At 34.6% G+C, this 20,839-nt stretch overlaps 1 protein-coding gene across 3 annotated transcripts in view; it reads left to right on the plus strand.

Moving 5' to 3' along the window:
- Rap1gds1 (Rap1 GTPase-GDP dissociation stimulator 1) overlaps positions 1-20,839 on the plus strand; it is a 171,215-nt gene that overhangs the window by 129,181 nt on the left and 21,195 nt on the right. For all 3 annotated transcript variants that reach the window (XM_063247320.1, XM_063247322.1, XM_063247321.1), the window contains 3 exons: positions 3,009-3,137; positions 6,978-7,103; positions 20,352-20,495. In XM_063247320.1, the coding sequence (XP_063103390.1) occupies positions 3,009-3,137; positions 6,978-7,103; positions 20,352-20,495 (399 nt within the window). The remainder of the gene's footprint in view (positions 1-3,008; positions 3,138-6,977; positions 7,104-20,351; positions 20,496-20,839) is intronic.

Here is a 20,839-nt window from a genome sequence, read left to right on the forward strand (position 1 = left end):
CAAGACATTTAAAATTACTACTGGAGAAATTTTGTTTTTGTATATAGTTATATCTGATATTTACTATACTGAAAATGAATTGGAAAAGTTTTGAAAGGAGTAAATCTTTTAAATTAACAAACCTATTATGTTAGCATAAGTAATGTAAAACATTTATGAAAACTTTCTTCAATTGCTATGAATAGCATTTCATTTTGTGATGAAGAATACAGTAGCTAGCATGGTTCAGTGTTGGTCTCGTTCAGGCTTTTGCCATCCTTTTACACTGTCCAGAGAATTTCGACTTCCTGATCTGATGAAAGCATTTCAGGGGTCTCACTTTGAAAACTATATTCTAGGATGCCTCTTATTCCACAAAAAAAGAAAAATTTATATCAGCATGTTTGGATGAAGATCTTTTTCTAGTCTGGATCTTATTTTCCAGGGAGAATTTTTTTGTGCTATCTATGAACAAATTTAGAGTTTATTGTTATGTTGCTGTCATAGAAGTCGATATAAAAGAAAGCAACCAGTTAGTCCAAAACAAGTTTATCTAATTGGACAACTAAATATTGATCCCTTGTGTGTGGTATGTGTGTTCTATGTGAGTATATAATTAATTTGGCTCCCAAATAGTTTTAACACACATTTTCAGAAAGTAACGCAATTTTCATGAATATGGCAGTGTACACCATTTGCCATTTGGTTATGCTACTTTTCCTCCTGATCTGCTAGTTTCAAATGTTACTGGTCCAATTTGTATGCCAGAGACTTTGTTAAGCACTGCAACATTTCTGAAAAATTTGTCCTCATTTTCTCTGGAATCAAAATTGGTAATATTTTAAAAACAGCCCAAGTTACGGTGGTAGAGATACCAAGTTAGGCAACCATGAGGAGCATCTTCTAAGTGGCACTCTCCTGTTAACTGCTTCATTAAATGTATTCCCAGTGTCCCTGAACTGTTGGATTTTTATGAAGTTTGTACCAACAGTGCTAACGGGGGGCGGTGGTGCTTACATATATGCAGACAGAGAGCAGAGTTTGACTCACACTCAATGCATGCGCTAGTGCTCACGCTTACATACCTGACATTTCTAATGATTCAGCAGCTCTGCAGTTACTGATGAGCTAGTCAAAAATGAATATATAAAAATATTGCTAAAGAACAAGGATATGTAGAGATGATCCACTAATAAAGAATTCTATTTACTGGTAAGTAATCATAATGGTTCCTGATTTGGAAAGCTCCTTGGTGCATGGTCATTTTAAGTACTATAATCATAATACAAGTGTTCTGCCAATATAACATACCGGTGTAACACTGTCTCCTGTAACAAATATTTTGGTTGTCAGTAATGTGATTTATTTGATTGCTGTATTGTATATTGAAGAAAAAATATTGCATCACTGTAGTAAAATAAATTTCTTAGCTATGTATTCTTTGTAACTTCAGTTAGAATCAACTTCATAATTGTTACCAAATTTGAAATTGCTTTATTTGACTATTTGAATTCTAAATGTAACTTTACTTTTTTCTCAGGTTTATTTTGTATTATTGTTTTGTTAATAGGCCCCTTTGTAGTATACATGTCCTGCAATAACCAAATCAGATAATTATCTGTAATTACCCACTTACCAGTTTTCAGGGACAGTAAACTTCTACTGGCTGTCTCTTCATACCTCATTCTTAACAGCCAGGAGTAATTAAAAACAAAGACTATCAGGCTTGTCATCAACGCTCACCTGAGATTGCTCAGCCCTGTCTTTGTGTTCTTTTCTGATAAAGAATCTCCTCCTTACCTACAGGTTAAGAACTGTGAATAGGGGCTGGGGATTTAGCTCAGCGGCGTAAGCGCCTGCCTTGCAAGCAGGCAGTCGCAAGTTCGATCCCTGGTACCGATAAAAACGAAAAAGACAAAAAAAAAAAAAAAAAAGAAGAACTGTGAATAGAGATTAAAAAGCAAACTCCAAAAAGGGATTTGTGCTATGGAGGAAATGTGTTTTGTAAGAAATAGAGTTCTATCTTGAGATTCCAAATAAATAACTTTGAAAAAAAATTGGAGAAAATTAGTAATTTGAACGTTGTATATAATTTTAAAGAGAAAAAGAATTAAAATTGAGAGACTATTCCTATATCTTTGGATGGATCAGTATTGACAGTAATAGTGTTTTGTGTGAACATAATAAATATTCACATTTCTGTCTTGTTAGCTTCTTAGAGGCTGAACTCTTCTGGTTTTCATTTTGGTTAAGTTGCCTTCAGCCTTGCTACAGGTATTTTCTTGTAATTACCCTTGAATCGCAGTTGTGCAAAACCCAAGGCATATTCAGTACCTTGACACCAGTTAGTTGCTCAGAAAATGAAGGCAATGATGACAAAGTCATGATGACCTTACTCTTTTATCTCAAACCCTCTCTTTTACTGAGCTGATCTGTCTCCTATAGCTAAATAAAACTTTGAGAAGAAAAAAATTAGATAACTCATTTTTTTCCTTCTTAAACTACATTTCCTTCCTGGCAGTCATCAAAGAACATCCTGCTTATAAATACTCTGAATTAATCATTTTATGTATCGTACACTATTCATTTTTTAATATGAAAAAACTATATTTAAAAGATCTTAAGATTTTTATTTTCTTTCTTAGTCTTCATATGCTGTTTTTCATAGTCTTTTCATGTATTTTATGACCACCTGTAAGTAAATGTTACTTTGTCTGTTTCATTTAAAAACTAATGACACTATTTAATTATGTATTCTTGATCATTAAAGATATAAGGCCCCATTAAAAACAATGATTTAACATATTCTCTACTTTTATTTCTAAATTTCTTTTGGTCATAGAAAAGATTCAAATCTCTCCTGAACTAATGTATTCTAAATGTTCCAGTCAATTATGAGTGGACTTCATTTTCTTCTACTGTAGTAAGGTAGCATTGAGTTTGTACTAGAGAGGATAGCAGGTGTTTCCTTCTTACACTGCTGTTTGATTTGTGAATACTTTTCTTCTTTTCTTTTTCTTTTCTTGCAGATTCCCTTCAATCTCAGCTTATCAACATGGGTGTCATTCCTACCTTAGTGACATTACTGGGTGTCCACTGCCACAATGCTGCTCTCACAGAAATGTGTCTGGTTGCATTTGGTAATTTAGCAGAACTTGGTAAGTTCTGGTCCTGAACCAAAAATGGTATTAACTTATTAATACACTTATAGCTTCTTGATATAATAACTTGGAATCTACTTATATTATGTTGCTTCAGTATTTTAAAAAAAAGTAGGTCCAATTAGATCTTACTGATTGTATTTGTAGTTGGAATGGCCTTGCTTCAACATTTATTAAGATTTAAAATTTAGGGGGTTTGGGTGTGTACCTCTTTGGTAGAGCTCTTGCCAAGACTCTTTGAGGTGTTGGGTTTAATCTCTAGTACCTATCAAAGTTTTTTTTAAAGTTTACACTGTACATTATTCAATAGAGTCAAGTATTTTAATTTGAATATTTTAATTTCAAATATTTTAATAGTTTATCTGATGCATAACTTGAAATTATGTTGTATATTGTGGAAAAAGGCATTATAATTTATTACATTCTTGCATAAATTATTTATTTATAAGATGAGGAGGTTCTTTGCCTTTTCACAAAATCCCGAAAAACAACAGGTGAATTTTTTTATGCATTTATAACCACACTAAAAAACAAAAATAGAAAAATCCTTGAAAATTAGAACATGGAAATCAGATCATTGCTCAGAAATCAGACCAATGCTGGAAACACATCCTTGTCATAACTCACAACACCTCTGTGCCCTCTTCTTGCACGGGCAGAGAGGATCTTTACAAAGTAAGGATCCTGGTTCCCCACTGAGTCTCTTAGTTAAATTTCTAAACTCAAGTTGACACAATGTATCAACCATTACATCATTTTACTCCTTTTGTGATATGTGTCTAAATCTTATAAATGCTTCAGGTTTAGGAACTTTGAAAACTCCCAGGAAGGGATTTAAATTGTTTTTTCACTCTACGGCAATGAATCATTTTCTCCATTCCTCCAGTGAGAACTGAGGCAAAAGGTTTAATGATCATTATACATCCTTGGGGAAGTAATGTACAAAGAGCTGTAGTAATAATGGAAAAAGGTTGTCCTTGAGAGAGTCTGCACTTTTTAATAAAAGAAGGTACTGGTTCTGTTTTAAACCTTACCTTTATAGCAGCCCTAGTAAATAAAGTAAATAAAGCCTCATCTTACATTAATCCAACCTGGTAATTATTTAATAATATGAATTCAGGTTGGTATAGTACAGAAGCTTCTTTTTGGGATGGAAATTTATGAAAGACAATGTACTTAATGTATCGAAATTGCATAGATAAATTGCACATTTGAATCCTCAAATCATTCAGTATGCAAGTCTCAATATGGTACTTGCTGTGTAAGACATTGACGTGCAAGTGTAAAACATTAGCATTTGTCTAATAGTGCATCACAGAAACTCATATTACAAATTGCTCATCTTAGGGCAGTATGTTTCCAAGGTTTTTGTACTGTGGCCTGCAATTAAATAACCATAAAAACACACCTGAAACTGAACAGTATATACACTCTACTACTTTCAGTGTACTCTGATAGTTTTTATAAGCTTATTGGATGACTTGGTAAATCATTGTCTGGTATTGGGAACATACAGCCTTATAAGATTCCTGTAAGGTAAAATCACTTGAAAATCAGTTTTTTTTTTTTTTTTTTTTTTTTTTTTTTTTTTTTTGTCTTTTTCCTTTTTATCGGTACCGGGGATCGAACTCACGACTGCCTGCTTGCAAGGCAGGCGCTTATCCCACTGAGCTAAACCTCCAGCCCCTCAGTTTTCTTAAAATAGAAAATATAAAGAAATTTCTAATCATCTTAAAAGGAAAATTTTAATTCTTACACAAAGTATCTTCAATAATTTAAGTTCACATTTTAGTATCTGTAAGTATTTTTACTATGTGTATATTATATGTAGCTTGTCAGTTATGGGTTTTAGTAAACCATTTGGCTTATTCAAACAAAGTAATTAGGCTCTCAATTATGTTTAATTTGCTAAATTTTTGAAAGTATTTTGTTGAAAGAATACATATCCAAGAGTTTATAGTTTAAAGCCTGTGCTTTCTCATCAGCATTTATATTGGGCCTTGAAGATTTCTGAGATTATTGTAAACATGGTATTGGAAAAGTAAAAGAAGTGTTTCAATATTGAATCCAGTCATCTTAGTCTTGGGAGCAAAAGGGGAAAGGTTTGTTGAAAGCGAAAAACAAAAAAGTAGAAATATTTACATTATAGTTCTATCAGATGTTCAGCTCTGTTTACCAGTCCTTTTTAGACATTACCGTTTTTTGATATAAACAAAGTTTTTAGCCATCTACCTTATATAAATTACTTTCCATTTATTTATTAAATGAATGATATTATGAGGAGATCAGTACAATACAATATTAGAACCAGCTAGATAATGGAAATTTTAACTGGACAAAAATCATTTGGGGACAGAGAACAGCACACAGAACTTGGGGATGTAGCTCTGTGGTACAGTATGTGGCTGGTATGCTTGAGGACCTTCCTTCCTTTCCCAGCACTACGGAACACACACAGCATACAGCACAGGAAAAGGGCATAGTGCTGGCCTGTCATAGGGAATGAGAGGGAAGCAGACAGCTTAGCCTAGAAATATGCCTGCACACATTGAAACTAGTTTTTACCTTTTCCTGTAATTGGTTCTTCTTTTCCACTAAACCACTACAAATTTCTACTCTTTGGGTTCTAGTAGTTTGCTTTCTTACCTCTTTGGTCCTTATTCTACCTGCGGCAATCATATTTGCTTCCATACCATCAAACAGCATCTCTGCATTGATATTTTCTTCCTCACTGATATTTTCTTCCTAGGTTCCAAATAAAAGCAGCTTTAATGTGACAGAATTCATGAAACTTAACATGTTAGAGCCCCATTTTTCTTTTTCTGCCTCTGCTTCTGAACTATATTGCATTTGTAATGTTTTTCTTCACTTTAAGCTAGTATATATTATTGGAAAAGCATACAAATTTCTGTTAACATTTGTACGATTTTTTTTTCCTGGCACAAAGTAGCATTAGCAATTAAGAATGAACATGAGTGAGAAAATAGAGGCAGTGTAAGTAGACAGTATTATTAAGAAACATGTTTGAAACAGTGAATGAGGTTGAATAATAGTTGAGGACAGAAGTAAGATAAGGAAGAAAGTTGAATTTTTTGTTTTTTGGTCTTTTTGCTCTGTTATGGATCACTGTTCATGGCCTTACACATACTAAATAAGCATGTACTCCAGAACTGCACTCTCAGAACTCCTTTTGATTTTATTTGTGTGAGAAATTAGCATGTGTAAATGCTGCTTTTCTAGAGTATGGAAGCCATTTTGGAGCTGCTGAAAAAGGCAGAAGGGAATGGGAGGGACTCAAACATCTGTGAAGAATTGCCCTTTAAATAGCAGTCATGGGGCTGGTGGGTAGGTCAGTGGTAGCGTGCTTGCCTGGCATGCACGAAGTCCTGGGTTTCATCTTCAGCATCACAAAACACACAAAAAAATAGTAGTTTTGTGAAGAATACTGCAGAAACATAGCAGTGCTAAACATAAAATGGCGATGGCCTTTTGCCATTTAAATGCAATCTATTATAAATTTTTTCTTTGACTAAAAACTTTGAAAGTAATGAGTTTATGACTTAGTAACTTCATTGTTGATATGGTTGTATGGTTGTCTGTATGTTTGTTGTGTTAATGGACAGCTTCTATAGCCTGAAGTATAACTGGGTCAGAACATTTTCTCTACAGGTTAGACATTTTTCTTTTTTAGGGACATTAAAAATCAGTTTGATTGTTCTGTATTTGAGCATTTGTGTTTAGCAGTGGTACAGAATGACCAAGTACTGTACAAGTAGTAGAAAACAAATTTCAAGATTCAGTTTTGTTTACTTTAAATTTTTTCCATTTGTTTTGCAGAGTCAAGTAAAGAACAGTTTGCCAGTACAAACATTGCTGAAGAGCTGGTCAAACTCTTCAAGAAACAGGTAGAGCATGATAAGAGAGAAATGATTTTTGAGGTTCTTGCCCCACTGGCAGAAAATGGTAAGAAAATAAATGCATCTCTTTGGTTTTTGATCCTGTAGATTTTTTTTCAGGTCTTTCTCTAATATTGTTTGTCATTTTTCTCAGAACTGTTCTTTGTGTTACTAATGGTGTGCTGAGCATTATTTTGATATCTTCAACTTCAGCTACATTATCTCTTCCATAGCTATTATCTACATCAGTGAAAGGTATTTTGCAAGTTCCTTTGATTTTAAAGTATTAGCAGAGATGCTTACATAGCTAACCCATTTTTATTGCATTCTGCAAAAGATAAGTGAGACTGAACTCCACTTCTGCACTCATGTAAGAAAGGGGAGTAAAAGTTGGGAGTCCCAGCCCTACAAACAGTGAGCATACTGGTAAATCATGCCCTTGTTTGCACAGAAACATTTTAAGGCATGCTTCATAGGAAGAAAATCATCTCTTATAAATAATGTTTAGGGGACTACCCACTTTAGGAGACAGGACACTGTAAGCAAAACGCAGCACAAAGAGCCAGCCACGGATCTTCAGATAGACAGTTCTTAAATGATGGTTCAAAATGGAATTTACTGAACTGAAAAATCCAGTCAGAATCAAATGCCTAATAGTTCGTTTTAACCAGAGAGTAGATGTAGTTGAATCTGTATAACCTATGAACTAAAAAATAAATTGGAAGTAAATCAAGAATGGTATGTAAAGGAAAAAAGAAAAATTGTGCAGAAGAGAAAGCAAGAAGGCGCAAGCATGGTGGTACAGGCCTCTAATTCCCAGCACTGTCAGATACTTGACAGGAGGGTCCCAGGCCCCAGCTCCACCTAGAGAGCCTGTCCCCAGACTGTGCCCCCAAAAAGAGAGAAATAAAAAAATTTTTTTAAAGAGCTAGGCATGTATCTCAATGTGAAGGCCTTAAGTTTAGCTGAGGAGGGGTGGTGGTTACAGGGATAAAGTAAAAGATTATGTTCATAGTTTTTGGAGTCACAAAATGTGATAGTTAATCAAATGTGTCAACTTGAACAAGAAATACCCAGCTCATTTGGATCATCAGAGCTCTGGGTTTGGGTGGTAATTTATACTGGACCAGAAGACCCAATTTAGGGTGACCTGTTACCTAAATGGTGTAAAGGGGAACGAAGAAAGGCTGCTTTTTTTCCTCAGAGCTTCACCTTCACCTTGGACCTCATCTCCTGGCTTCCAGCCCAGACTCTGTAGGCTCCTGAGGTGGACTCGTGCGAGACACTACATGGAGCTCCAGCCCTGAGCTGGATCTTTCTGCTCTGTGATGTACAGACAGATACTCTGCGTGTTTCCACACCTGACTCTGGGCAGCCACTGTAAGCCAGTCTTGTAAAACCTTATATATTCATACACATTACATTAAGTCTGTTTCTCTAGTAAGCACTGACTGACACACAGAAGAAGAATAGAAATGGGAAATGTTAAATATTTGAAGAAATCTTGGCAAAGAATTTACCATAAAGTATAAGAGATGTTAAAAATTCAAGAGGCCTAATAAACTTAAGACTGTAACTCTTTGTCACAGACTGAGCAGTATTCATTTCCTGATTCCACAGACTGGAATTTCAAGGCTGGGCAGATATCAGTCCTTCTTGCCGGTGAGAATCCTCTGCCGGGTGTCACAGGACATGGAGCACTCTTCTCATAAACCCCTGATCCGGTTTGATTATAGCCCCACCATCATGACCTCATTTAAAGTTAATTGCCTCTCAGAGAGTCTTCCTCCAAATACAGTACTCATATTAGTTGTCTGCCCTCTTACTATCTCACAGCAGCGATTAAATTTCAATGTAAGTTTTGGTGGTGGTATTCAAATCATAACAATAAACAAAAACAATTTTACATTGAGTGGCATCATACTGACAGTGCAGAAAACCAATAATAAAATTTTAACATTAACCAAAAGACAAATAGGTTACCTTCAGAACAACACCAATTTGGCTAACTTCTCAAATACAGCAGTGAAAGCTACAAGACAGTACTAAAACATAACTTACAATCCAGAATTCTAAATCCAATGAAAAATACCCTTCAAAATAAAACACAAGAGTTTTTAAATTAAAAATCTCAACAGAGAAAAATCACAAAGACTGTTTGTCAGAAGGTAAATGATAGACAAAGGAGAGGGAAAAAAAAGAAACAAAAACAAGTAATTTCTTGTGAGCCTGTTATCCACAAACTAGGCATATTTCTCAGGAGAAAGGAAGGATTAAACAACCCTAAGATTCTTACATTATCTAGAGGAACTCTTAGACTCTGATTATTTATTGATTACTATTTTTAAGGTGACCAAAATTACTTTTATTTTAAAGTAGATACAATGATACAAAATTTCAAAACAAGATTGTGGAAGAGTAGCACTGCGTATTGTTATCTTCTTAGGAGTTGCTCGTATTAATGTGATATAAACATGAGAAACTGATCAAATAACGTACATACAAGCCTTTTCAGTGAACTAATAGCAATCGGTAGTGTAGCAATCTTAACTACTTTGTGTGCATGTGTGTATATATATGCATGTATATCCTTTTTTTCTCCTTTCCTTCATCCCAGTTTCTCTTCCCTATAGATCAGTTTCTTCCCATTTCACAGTATCTGTTGAACATTTTGGATGTTATTTACTCTTTAAGCTTCTTATACTAGGGAGACAATATAAAGTTTACACATATTAGTCTAATTTATTTCACTTATGATTATGATCCTAAGTTGTATCTATTTCCCTATAAATGTCTCAAGTTTATCCTTTATAGCTGAATACTATTCCTTTGCATAAAAGTACTGCATCTTTTTTATCCATTCCTTGATGGGCATTTGGGTTGTTTCCAAAATTTAGCTGTTACAAATTGTGCTGTTACAAACATGGGTGCACATATATCTTTGTGGTATGATGTTTTCAGTTCTAGGGAAATTATCCACAAAGGGAAAGCTGGATCAAATGGGACCTCTAATCCTAGGTTTTTAAGGAATCTCCACACTGATTTCTACAATGCTTGCACCAGTCTGTACTCCTACTCACACTGAAAAAGGGTTCTAAGCCCCACCAGCATTTGTTATCGGATGATTTCTTGTGGATTCCTATGGATTCTCAGTGTTGCTTAATTTGCATCCCTCAAATGACATTGAACTTGGTTTTTTTTTTTTTTTTTTTTTTTTTTTTTTTTGGTACTGAGGATCAAACTCAGAACTTTGTGCTTACTAGGGAAGAGCTTGAGCCACTGAGCTAAATCCCCAGCCCCTAAAGATTTATTTTACATTGCATAGATATGTTTGTGTGTGTATGTGCACACTTATTTACGATGTTCACTGCTTTTTTAAGTTTAGTGTTTCTGTTTTAATATTTAGATCATTGATCCATTTTGACTTTAGTTTATGCATGGTGATAGGCATGGATCTAGTTTTAGTCTTCAGCATGTGAAAAATGGTGCTAGTTTTTCCAGCACCATTAATCAAAGAGGCTATCTTTCTTCCAGTGAACATGTTTGGCCCATTTGTCAAAGATGTGGTTGAGTGTGTTTGCAGTTGTGTCTGCATTTTCTAATCTGTTCCACTGGTCCTCGGATCTGTTTTCTCTTTTCTTTTCTTTTCTTTTTTCCAGTACCAGCTGATTTTTATCACACTGGCTCTGCAGTGTTATATAAAGGTAGGGATTGTGATTGAGATGCCCACAGTGTTACTTTTGATTTCCAGGATTATTTTGCTATTCTAAATCTCTGGTTTCCAAATGAATTTTAGGAATGCTCCTTTTCTGGTTCTGTGAAGTATGCTAATGGTGTTTTGATCAGGATTGCATTAACTCTGTGCAACGATTTTGGGAATATGGCCATTTTCACTATGTTTTTCCTATCCATGAACAAGGAATATCTATTTTGTAATATCCTCTTTGATTTTCTTTTACACAGTACTGTAACTTAATATATAGATTCTTCATTAGATTGATTCTTAAGTATTTCGTTTCTTTTGATGCTATTGTGAGGAGTGTGATTTTCTTTATTTCTCTCAGTGAATTTGTGGTTTGTGTACAGGAATGCTACTAAGTTTGAGTTGATTTTGTATCCAGCTACACAACTGAATTTGGTTATAACTCTAGTAATCTTTTGGTGGAGTTTTTGGCATCTTCTATGTGGAGTATCATGTCATCTGAAAATAATGATAGTTTAACTTCTTTTCCTATCTTTATTCCTTTTATTTCTCTCTTTTATCTAACTTCCTGTCTAATGTTTCCAGATCTTTATTGAGTATGAGTTGTGATAGTGGATGTCCTTGTCTTGTTCTTGACTTTAGAGTCAAAGCTGTATTTGTCCATTTGGTATATTGTTGATTTTTGGCTCTTCATAGATGGCTTTTATCAGATTAAGTAAAGACCATCTATTCAGACTCCATAGGAATTTTAACATGAATGAGTGCTGGACTTTATCAAAAGCTTTTTCTGCATGTATTGAGATGATCAGTAATATTAGTGTTTGCCTCGATAATAATATATTACATTTATTGATTTGTACATGTTGAATCATCTCTGCATTCTTGGGATGAATCCCACTTGGCCATACAGTATAATCTTCTTGACGATTTTGCTGCATTCTATTTGCCAGTAACTTACTGAGAATTTTTGCATCTATGTTCATTAGGGAGATTGGCCTGTAGTTCTGTTTGGATTAGATCTTTCTCTGGTTTTGGTATTAAGAGTAATACTTGCCTCTAGGAGTGACTTAGGAAAAATTACTTTCCTTTCTATTTCATTAAAGAGTTATAGGAGTATTGGCATTAAATCTTCCCGAAATTTCTTGTAGAATTTGGCAGTGAATCCCTCAGAATCTGGGGTTTTCTTTGGTGATAAGTTTTTAATTACATTTTGAGTCTCATATTGAGTTATTCAGAATTTTTATATCTTCTTGTTTCAGCTTTGGCAGTTCATACATATCTAGGAATCTGTCCATTTCTTCTGTAAGTATTGATAATCTGAATTTTCAGAGTATCTGTAGTGATTTCACTCTTCATTCCTTAATGCATGAATTTGAGTCTTTCCGGTTTTTTAATAAGGCTGGCTAAAGTTTTATCTATTTTATTTATTCTTTCAAAAAAACAGTTCATTGATTCATTAATTATTTGTATTGTTTTCTGGGTCTCCATTGTATTAATTTCTGATCTTTATAATTTCCTCGTTCCTGTGGACTTGGGGTTTGTCTTGCTCTTTTTCTGGAAGCTTCAGGTGTAATATTAGGTTGTTTATCTGTGTTTGTTCTGTTTTCTTGATGTGAGAATTCACTGCTATAAATTTTCCTCTTAGGACTCCTTTCACTGTATCCCATAAATTCCCATATGTTGTAACTGCATTCTTGTTCAATTGTACGTATTGTTTAATTTCTTCTCTTATTTCATTTTTGACTTATTGGTTGTTTAGGAGGGTGTTATTTAATTTTCATGTATTTATGGATTTTTGTGGTTTATTTTGCCATTAATTTCCAATTTCATTGCACTACAGTCAGATAATTTGCATGGATTAATTTCAGTTCCTTTGCATTTACTTGCGCATCTTCTGTGGGCTAAAATTTGGTCTGTTTTTGAGAACGTTTCATGTGCAACTGAGAGGAATGTGTATTCTGATGGTGTTGCATGGAATGCTCTGAAATGTTCAAAGATTTGGTTCACTTTTGATATCTCTGCTGATTGCATGTCTATTATTTGTTTTGTATAGTTGGATACTCCCATATTTGATGCATATATATCTGATTCAGGAGAAGGAGTTCTTTTGAAGTTTTCCCCTATCAAGTTAGTAGTGACCCTGTTTATCTCTTCTGATCATTCTTGGTTTGAAGCTCACATTGTCTGCAAACAAAATTGCTACCCCTAACTTATCTTTCTCATACTATCTTTTTTGCTGTTGGTTCCCTGCTTTCCCCATCTGTTTAATTGCCTGCCCTCCTTGATGGTTTCTTTATATTGCTGTTCTTAGAATTGCTCATTTTTATCTTTCTGGAATATCTTTTAGTACTCTCTGTAGGGTTGGTTTGGTGGTCATAAATTCCTTCAGTTGTTCTTTGTCATGGAAGTATCTTATTTGTCCATTAATTTGGAAAGATAGTTTTCAGAATACATTAATATGGACTGGAAATTGTTTTCTTTCAGAACTTGAAGTATTTCACTCCAAGCTCTTCTTGACTTGATGGTTTGTGTTGAGAAGTCAACCATGATTCTAATGAGCATTCCTTTATAGGGGATCTGTTTCTTTCCTCTAATAGCTTTTAATACTCTTTGCTTGTACTAAATTTCTGGAATCTGGATTATTATATGTCTGGGTGTATATTCATTTTGGTACTTCATGTCCTTTTCGCATGCTTGGGAAATTTTCTGCTATTACTTCTGCAAATAGTCTTTCTGTGTCATTTGTGTTAGCTCCTACTTTTTTGTTGACACCAATTATCTTGTGTTGTGTTTCTTTGCATCATCTTGCAAGTGTTGAATTGTTATTTCCTGATTCCTTGTTACTTATAAGAGATCTTTCCTTTCATCATCGCTTACTGCAATTCTGTCTTCAAGGTCTGAGAGTATCATCATTTCTTTTTCTTTTTCTTTTTTTTTTTTGTCTTTTTCTTTTTTATCAGTACCAGGGATCGAACTCATGACCACACACTTGCAAGGCAGGCGCTTATGCCACTTAGCAAAATCCCCAGCCCCTGCATCATCATTTTCATTTAAACAGTTTTGTCAGCTTTCAGTGGAAAGTTTCATTTCCTGCATATCTCTTTGAATCTGTTTCATGCATTCTGATCTTCCTTTATTATTGTTTACTCAAGGTTTCTATCACCTTATTATGCTTCTCTTTGTTTTTTATCCATATTTTCTTTATATATGCTGATCAGTTCTTTCATTATGGTTGTCTTTTTTTTTTTTCCCCCTGTGAGATTATTTCTTTTCCAGCCTCATGGAGTTGTTTCTTTAATTTAGTTGGTATTGTTTCAGATGCATCAGGTGTGACTTCCAGTTTCATCTGTGTCTGTCTCCTGGTCTTGTTCTGGATGGGTTGGTGTTTTAAGAATGCATTTTGCTCCTTTGTCTTGTGTTTCTCCAGATCATCCAGATGCCACAGCAGGTCCAGGATCTAATCAGGGTTCCCTGGATTGCTGGGAGCTCAGGGTATGGCTTCTTGGTTACCATGGGCTGCACCAAGTGTCTCCAGAAGGCTGCAGGTCACTGGGCATGGCTTTCCAGGGCCCACAGGTCTCACCGAGGGTCTATAATGTTTAAAAATATATAACTATCTAACAGAAGAATTTATGAAAGGTTTTTTTTTAAATACCAAAGCAGTACAAACCCAGAGAAGAAAAAAGAGCAAAAAACATGGAATAAAAATATGACATAATGATACAGTAGATTTGATTCCTGCTACCCCCCCCCAAAAAAATAATTGTCAGATTTAAGATGCAGTCTTTCAGTAATTGCACTCTTTGTGGCATAATGTCTTCACTCAAAGACTAGTTGTCAAAAAATGAGATCATGTCAAATTAGAAAGCTGCTGCACAGTAAAAAAAAACAACTACCATAGTAAAAAGACAGCCTACAGAGTAAGAAAATTTTTGCCAACTGTGCCTCACACACAAGACTAATATCTAGAACATACAAAGAACTCAAAAAAGTAAATCCCCAAAATGAAAGACCCAGTCAAAACATGGAAAAGTTAAATGCGCAGACACTTCACAAAAGTAATATAAATGGCCACTAAGTACCTAAAGAAATCCTCAACAGCGCTGACCATTACAGAAATGGTCATTAAAAGAATGTTCAGATTCTGTCTCATCCTAGAAAGATTGGTAATCATCAAGAAGTTAATTCAAAACAAGTGGCTGGCAAGGCTGCAGGGAAAAAGACCCTTTTTACACTAATAGTGGGAGTGTAAACTAGTACCAAAGATAGTAATCAGTATCAGACATTCCTCAAAACATTGATGCTAAAAATGTTTTTGACCCCATCTATTTCTCTTCTAGATAACTACCTGAAAGTTAAAGACAGTGATCCATCCTTACCTGTGTTTATACACCACAATTCTTAATAGTCAAATCTTGAAAGTGGCCAGTATGTCCATCAGTAAATGAACGAATAGAGAAAATGTATTTATACACAATGGAGTACTTCTCTGCCATAAGGAAAGATAAACTCGAGCCATTTGTAGGAAAATAGATAAAGCTTGAGACCATAACATTAAGTGAAATAAATCAGATACACAAGCTTAAATAACATATGGTCTCTCTTATAGGAGAAACCCAAATTATAAATAAAGAGAAAAATATGTATCATAGGAAGTAAGGAGATGAATCTTTCTTGAACATAAAGGAATCAAGAGATAAGGGAAGTGAACTAAAAGAGAACTAGAATGCGTCCATAAACCAGCTCCACACACACAATGTATTCTTCACTACAAACGTACTACTAATAAAATCTATTAAATCAGTTTTGTTAATATTGTTACATTTTCTATGTCATGTATGTCACCTGCTTGTTCTGTAATCTACTGAAAGACACACTGAAATATTCCATTGTACCTGAGAATGTGTTTTTCCGCACAGTTCTGAATATGTTCAATTCATGCATTTTGGAGTAATGTGTATTTGTTTCACCTTCCAAGTGAGCTCAGCCTTTTATTACTGTAACCTTTTTTTTCCCCATTTCATATCCCTTCTCTTTCTTCCTCTTCAATAGACGTGTTTTAAAATTATTTTTTAAGTAGTTATACTTTGGTGGACATTTCAGATCCAAACTATGTCACCAAAATAATGTTTCAAGAATGTGGTTAACAGAGCTAGTCTCACAGGATGAGTAACAAAACTTTATCCTAATAAAACTGTATTAAGTAAAAGACAATTTAGTACCAGTTCAAGAATGGGCAAGTTCACATATCCCAGAAACAGATATATCAGATTTTTTTAGATATCATTGCAAAATAGTATGAAAAATACATTGTTTTTAAACAGTTCTGAGAATATGAGAAAGGATTGGAGATACTCCTAGACATATACTTCATACTACATAAAAATATTTAATTATAGGTAACTTACTTCCTATATGTAAAAATTAAAACCAGAAAATTTATCGCATAAGAAAATATGACCTTAAAGTATAAAACTTACATCATACAAAGCTCTAATTATAAAGGAAAGAGTAATAACTTTGCTTACCCTAAAGAGTAAAAATCTGCGTTTCTGAAAGGTACATTAAAAGTGAAAAGCCAGTAAGTGAGAAATTCTACATATATAACTGGGAAAAGGCTTGAATGTTCAATATATAAAAATCCCCACAAATTGTTAAGAAAACCTGGTAGGGAAATGAGGAAAAAACATTGGCACACACTTGACAAAAGATAAAACCCGAGTAGCCAATACTGCCATGAAAATATGCTCAATTTCATAATAGGTAGTATAAAATAAAACCACTATAAAACACTTCTATATACCTTGTCTTAGTTACTTTACGATCATTGCTGAGACAAAATACCTGATGCCCAAGTTGGGAAAGGAAAGGTTTATTTCTTACAGTTTTTGGAGGTTTCAGTCCACACTCAGTTGGCTCCAAGACAGGCGGGCATGGCTGGACCACAGTTCATGGCGGCCACCCACAGTGAGCTGAACCAGCAAAGAGAAAGACACACCTTCTTCCTGACATTACATCACATCCTGGCTCCACCCCTATGTGGGTGGAGCACTGACATCATCAATCCAAGCACTATACAATGAACCATCACAAATGAACAATGCAAACTCATGAGGCCTGGGGGACACAAACATAAGCCATGACATACCTACTGGAAAATCTTACAATACCAAGTATTAATGAGAGCGTGGAAACTGTCCTCAAGTGCTGGTAGAAGTGTTAATTGATGCAACTCTGAAAATAACATCTTGAAACTAGCATATAGGCATTGCTGTCTTTTTCATCCATCCCATTTTATACCCAGAAACCTGTGCAGGTGTTCACCAGAAGCTACTGCAGGTACTTTCAAGGCAGCATTATGTATTATAACAAAAGATTTGAACAAACTCATAACTGTTAAAAGTACAATGATCCATAAATTGTGGTATATTCATATAGTGGGAAAAAAGAAATGGAAATGAACGAAGACAACTGTAAACATTACTGTGGGTGCATGAGTCTTTAAATTATTTTGAGACAATGGCTTGTTACACAGTTGAAGCTGGTCTCAGACTGTATAGTCCTGGCTGGTCTTGGAATCAAAATAATCTTGGTGCCTCAGCCTCCCTAGTGCAGGGATTACTGGCTTGTTCTTGCCCAGTTCTAGTAATAGGAATCTTACAAACATAGTGTCTAAGTGAAAAAGCCAAGGTTGAAAAATGGGAGTTGTTGATTTCACATATGTGAAGTTCTAGAAGAGTATAAACTAACTTTTTAGGAATGGTTATTTTGGAGAAACAGTAAAGAAAGGTATCAAACTTGTTACCATAACAATGCAGGCATTGACTAAGAAGCAGGGAGGAGTTCACAACCAGAATGCACATAGGGGCTTTCTGCAGTTTCTACAATTTTAGCAATAAATTTCTTGATCTAGACAATGAGATGTGGTAATTTTTTCCTAGTTAATTGAGTATTCTTACTATTTATATTTTGTGCGTTTTTTGCATAAAAGGCTATTTAATACATAAATGTAATATAAACATGTACACTTATTTATGCAAAAACAGTCATGATAAATATGGATGTCTTTGAACAAAACAGTGTGAATAAATGTGCTAAGCCTGTCTGCTTTGCTAGAATACCTTCTTAATTCTAATTAAAACAATTTATGCCTCCTAAACATATTTTGAATTGTAGTGAAACTAAGAAGAGAGATCTGTGGTCTTTAATCTTAACACATTCTATTTTTTTCTAAATGACTTACATCATACTCTTAAAGCGATGTTTTTTTCATCTCATTGGTGGTTCTGTAAACTTCCATCGTGATCTTCAGTCAATTATTAGGCCACAGAATTACTTATGTCCTCCTTGCATACTTTCACAATAAGTGGGGGTTTTTGTTTTGTTTTTGCATTCTCTACACCTTTACCTCTTTTATAATTGTTTTGTGAATAGAGTGATATCTTTGAAAACTTTGTTTCTGGACTTTGTGTACTACTTGTGGTTTTCTTGGCATATAAAGGAAAGTAATTCTGACATACAGTCTTAAATAATACACATTGGGATTTGTATAGGTCAGAGGTTTTAGTATTTTCAAGGAGTTTGGTTTGGTTAGAAGAGATCTCAGTATGCAGTCCAGGGTGTCCTCAAGATTCATTGTGTAGCCCAGCCTGGCCTTGAACTCATGATCTCTCTTGTCTCAGTCTCCCAGATGCTGGGTTTACAGGCAAGCACCGTCCAGGGAAGCACCGTCCTGCCAAGCTGATGACTTTGGATTTCTGTCATGCTTTTAGTCTTGCTTCTGTAACCAAGGAAATGCCTTACTTTCAGAATAGCATTGTACATTTATACCTTTACAAAAAACATATTCTAAGTTGACTTTATGTGTCTTTTGAAATGGTATTCAAAAGAAAATCAGTAGCACTGAGATAGTAAAAAGCTAAGTATTTATATATTAAAATTGCCTAAAAGAGAAAATCTCAAGTATATATTTTTTAAAGTCTTTTTTTCCCTTTGAAATGATGAGCTAAAACTACTATTGCTATGTATTTGTGCACAGTTTAATGTATACAGTTTAGGGAAACGAATTACCAAAGTAAAATCCAACTAAAAAATTAAAATCTCCCATGTCACAGTTGTATTTCTAATGTTAGTCTGTTGACATTTCTCTGAAGATATCTCTAAACCATTTAGACTGACCAGTTGAAAGCATTAAATTGACTTCATCAGGTGTGGTGCACACCTGTAATACCAGCACTCTGAGAGTCTGAGGCAGTAGAATTACAGGTTTGAGCCCAGCTTGGCAATTACTGAGACTTTGTCTCCAAAAAAATTTTTAGTAAAGGTCTTAAGATGTACCTCAGAGCAGAGGCACTGAATTCAATCACTAGTACCATCCCCCCAAAATTATGATATGGGGGTTGGAGTTTGCTATAAAATTCATTTTTAAAAAAATACAGGGCTGGGGATATAGCTAAGCAGCATAAGTGGCTGCTTGGCAAGTTCAGGGTTGTAAGTTCAGTTCCCATTAGTGGTCAGTCAGTCAGTCAGAAAGGAAGATGGGGTGGGGAAAGGGAGAAAAGGAAGGGATCTTTCCATGTTTTAAGTTAACTGTTAAGAATTTTGAAGGTTTTTCTTTTTTCTTTCAACCAAAACATTTTAAAGCATTCAGAAAACAGGTACAATGAACCAGTTCATTTTTTCAGGGGTGGGTTTTTGTTTTTGTTTCTTTGTTTTTGCTTTTTTTTCCCTCATGTCTTTGAGACAAGGTTTCCTTGCCATCCTTGCCCAGGCTGTCCTTGAACTCACAGCAGTCCTGTCTTAGCTTCCCAAATGCTGAGATTACAGGCATGCATTGCTGTACCCAGCTATGAGCCACTTTGTACCCAAGATCCCAGAAAGCTTTGAATTAATGAAAACTTACGCCCTTTTTAAAAAACATGAGTTTTAAAATTCAGAAGATAATAGATGCACTATACCAGAAAAATTAACATTTAGTCAAGTGTGGTTAACACATCCCTGTAATTCCAGCACTCCGGGAGACTCAGCCAGAAAGATCAAAAGTTCAGTCCATGCTGGGCAACTTAGCAAGACCTTATCTTAAAATAAAAAAGAACTAGAGATATATCTCAGTTTGAAGGTTCTGACTTAGATCTTTAATACCATACACATGAACACAAGCAAGTTTAAGATCTGTACAAATATGAGGCTATATACTTCTGGTGTAGGTTGAAATTTAATAATAACTTCATTTTTCAACAGTATTCAAGACCTATTACGAGATGTATTTTAAGTTTGTATGGCAAGTATGTGTGTTTAGGCATGATGTAATAACAGAATCTAACATTGCCTTTAAAGTTAAACATAAAATCTAGAATAATAGTAGAGCGTTAGTAGTTATCTTCACAACTGAGAAATGATTTGTTTAAGAGATACATCACTTGCAAGATAAATTTCAAATGGAAAACAATGAAATAATAATTGTTGTATTTTTAAACTGTACTGCTACTTTCTTTTGAAACACAAATCTTTGAAGGTGGATGTATCTAAGTCATGCCTTTTCCTGGTTACATAGTGGAGTTTATTCCAGTTCTATTTGATCTAAAGTTTTGGTGTTTTTTTCATTGTTTTTAGATGCTATTAAACTACAACTGGTTGAAGCAGGCCTGGTAGAGTGTCTACTAGAGATTGTTCAGGAGAAAGTAGATAGTGACAAAGAAGATGACGTTGCTGAACTTAAAACTGCTTCGGATCTAATGGTTTTGTTACTTCTTGGAGGTAAGTTGTAACTTATGCCAAAGAAAATGGTTGTCAAGTTATGTATTTTAAGTTTCATTTCTTAGGAAATGAAAGTGTAGGTACTACAGTAGGCGTTTTCTGATTTTTCTCTCATCTTGTTGATGTGATGATATTGAAACCCTAACCACATTGTGAAAAGAAATAGAAATGATGAGCCTTTGGCTGTCCTTCAATAACTGAAGGACTGTCATGTGAAAGAAAGCGTTATGGTACCAGTTGAAACAAAACTAGAAAACTACTGAAACTTGTATTGAAAAGTAAACTCTATTATCTAATTGCCACTAAAAGCTTATAAAAAAGAAAAAATACTTTTCACATAATGA

Source organism: Cavia porcellus, unplaced genomic scaffold (genome assembly GCF_034190915.1).
Source record: "Cavia porcellus strain 051 isolate PalLab524CR breed Dunkin Hartley unplaced genomic scaffold, mCavPor4.1 scaffold_4, whole genome shotgun sequence".
NCBI classification, from domain to species: domain Eukaryota; kingdom Metazoa; phylum Chordata; class Mammalia; order Rodentia; family Caviidae; genus Cavia; species Cavia porcellus.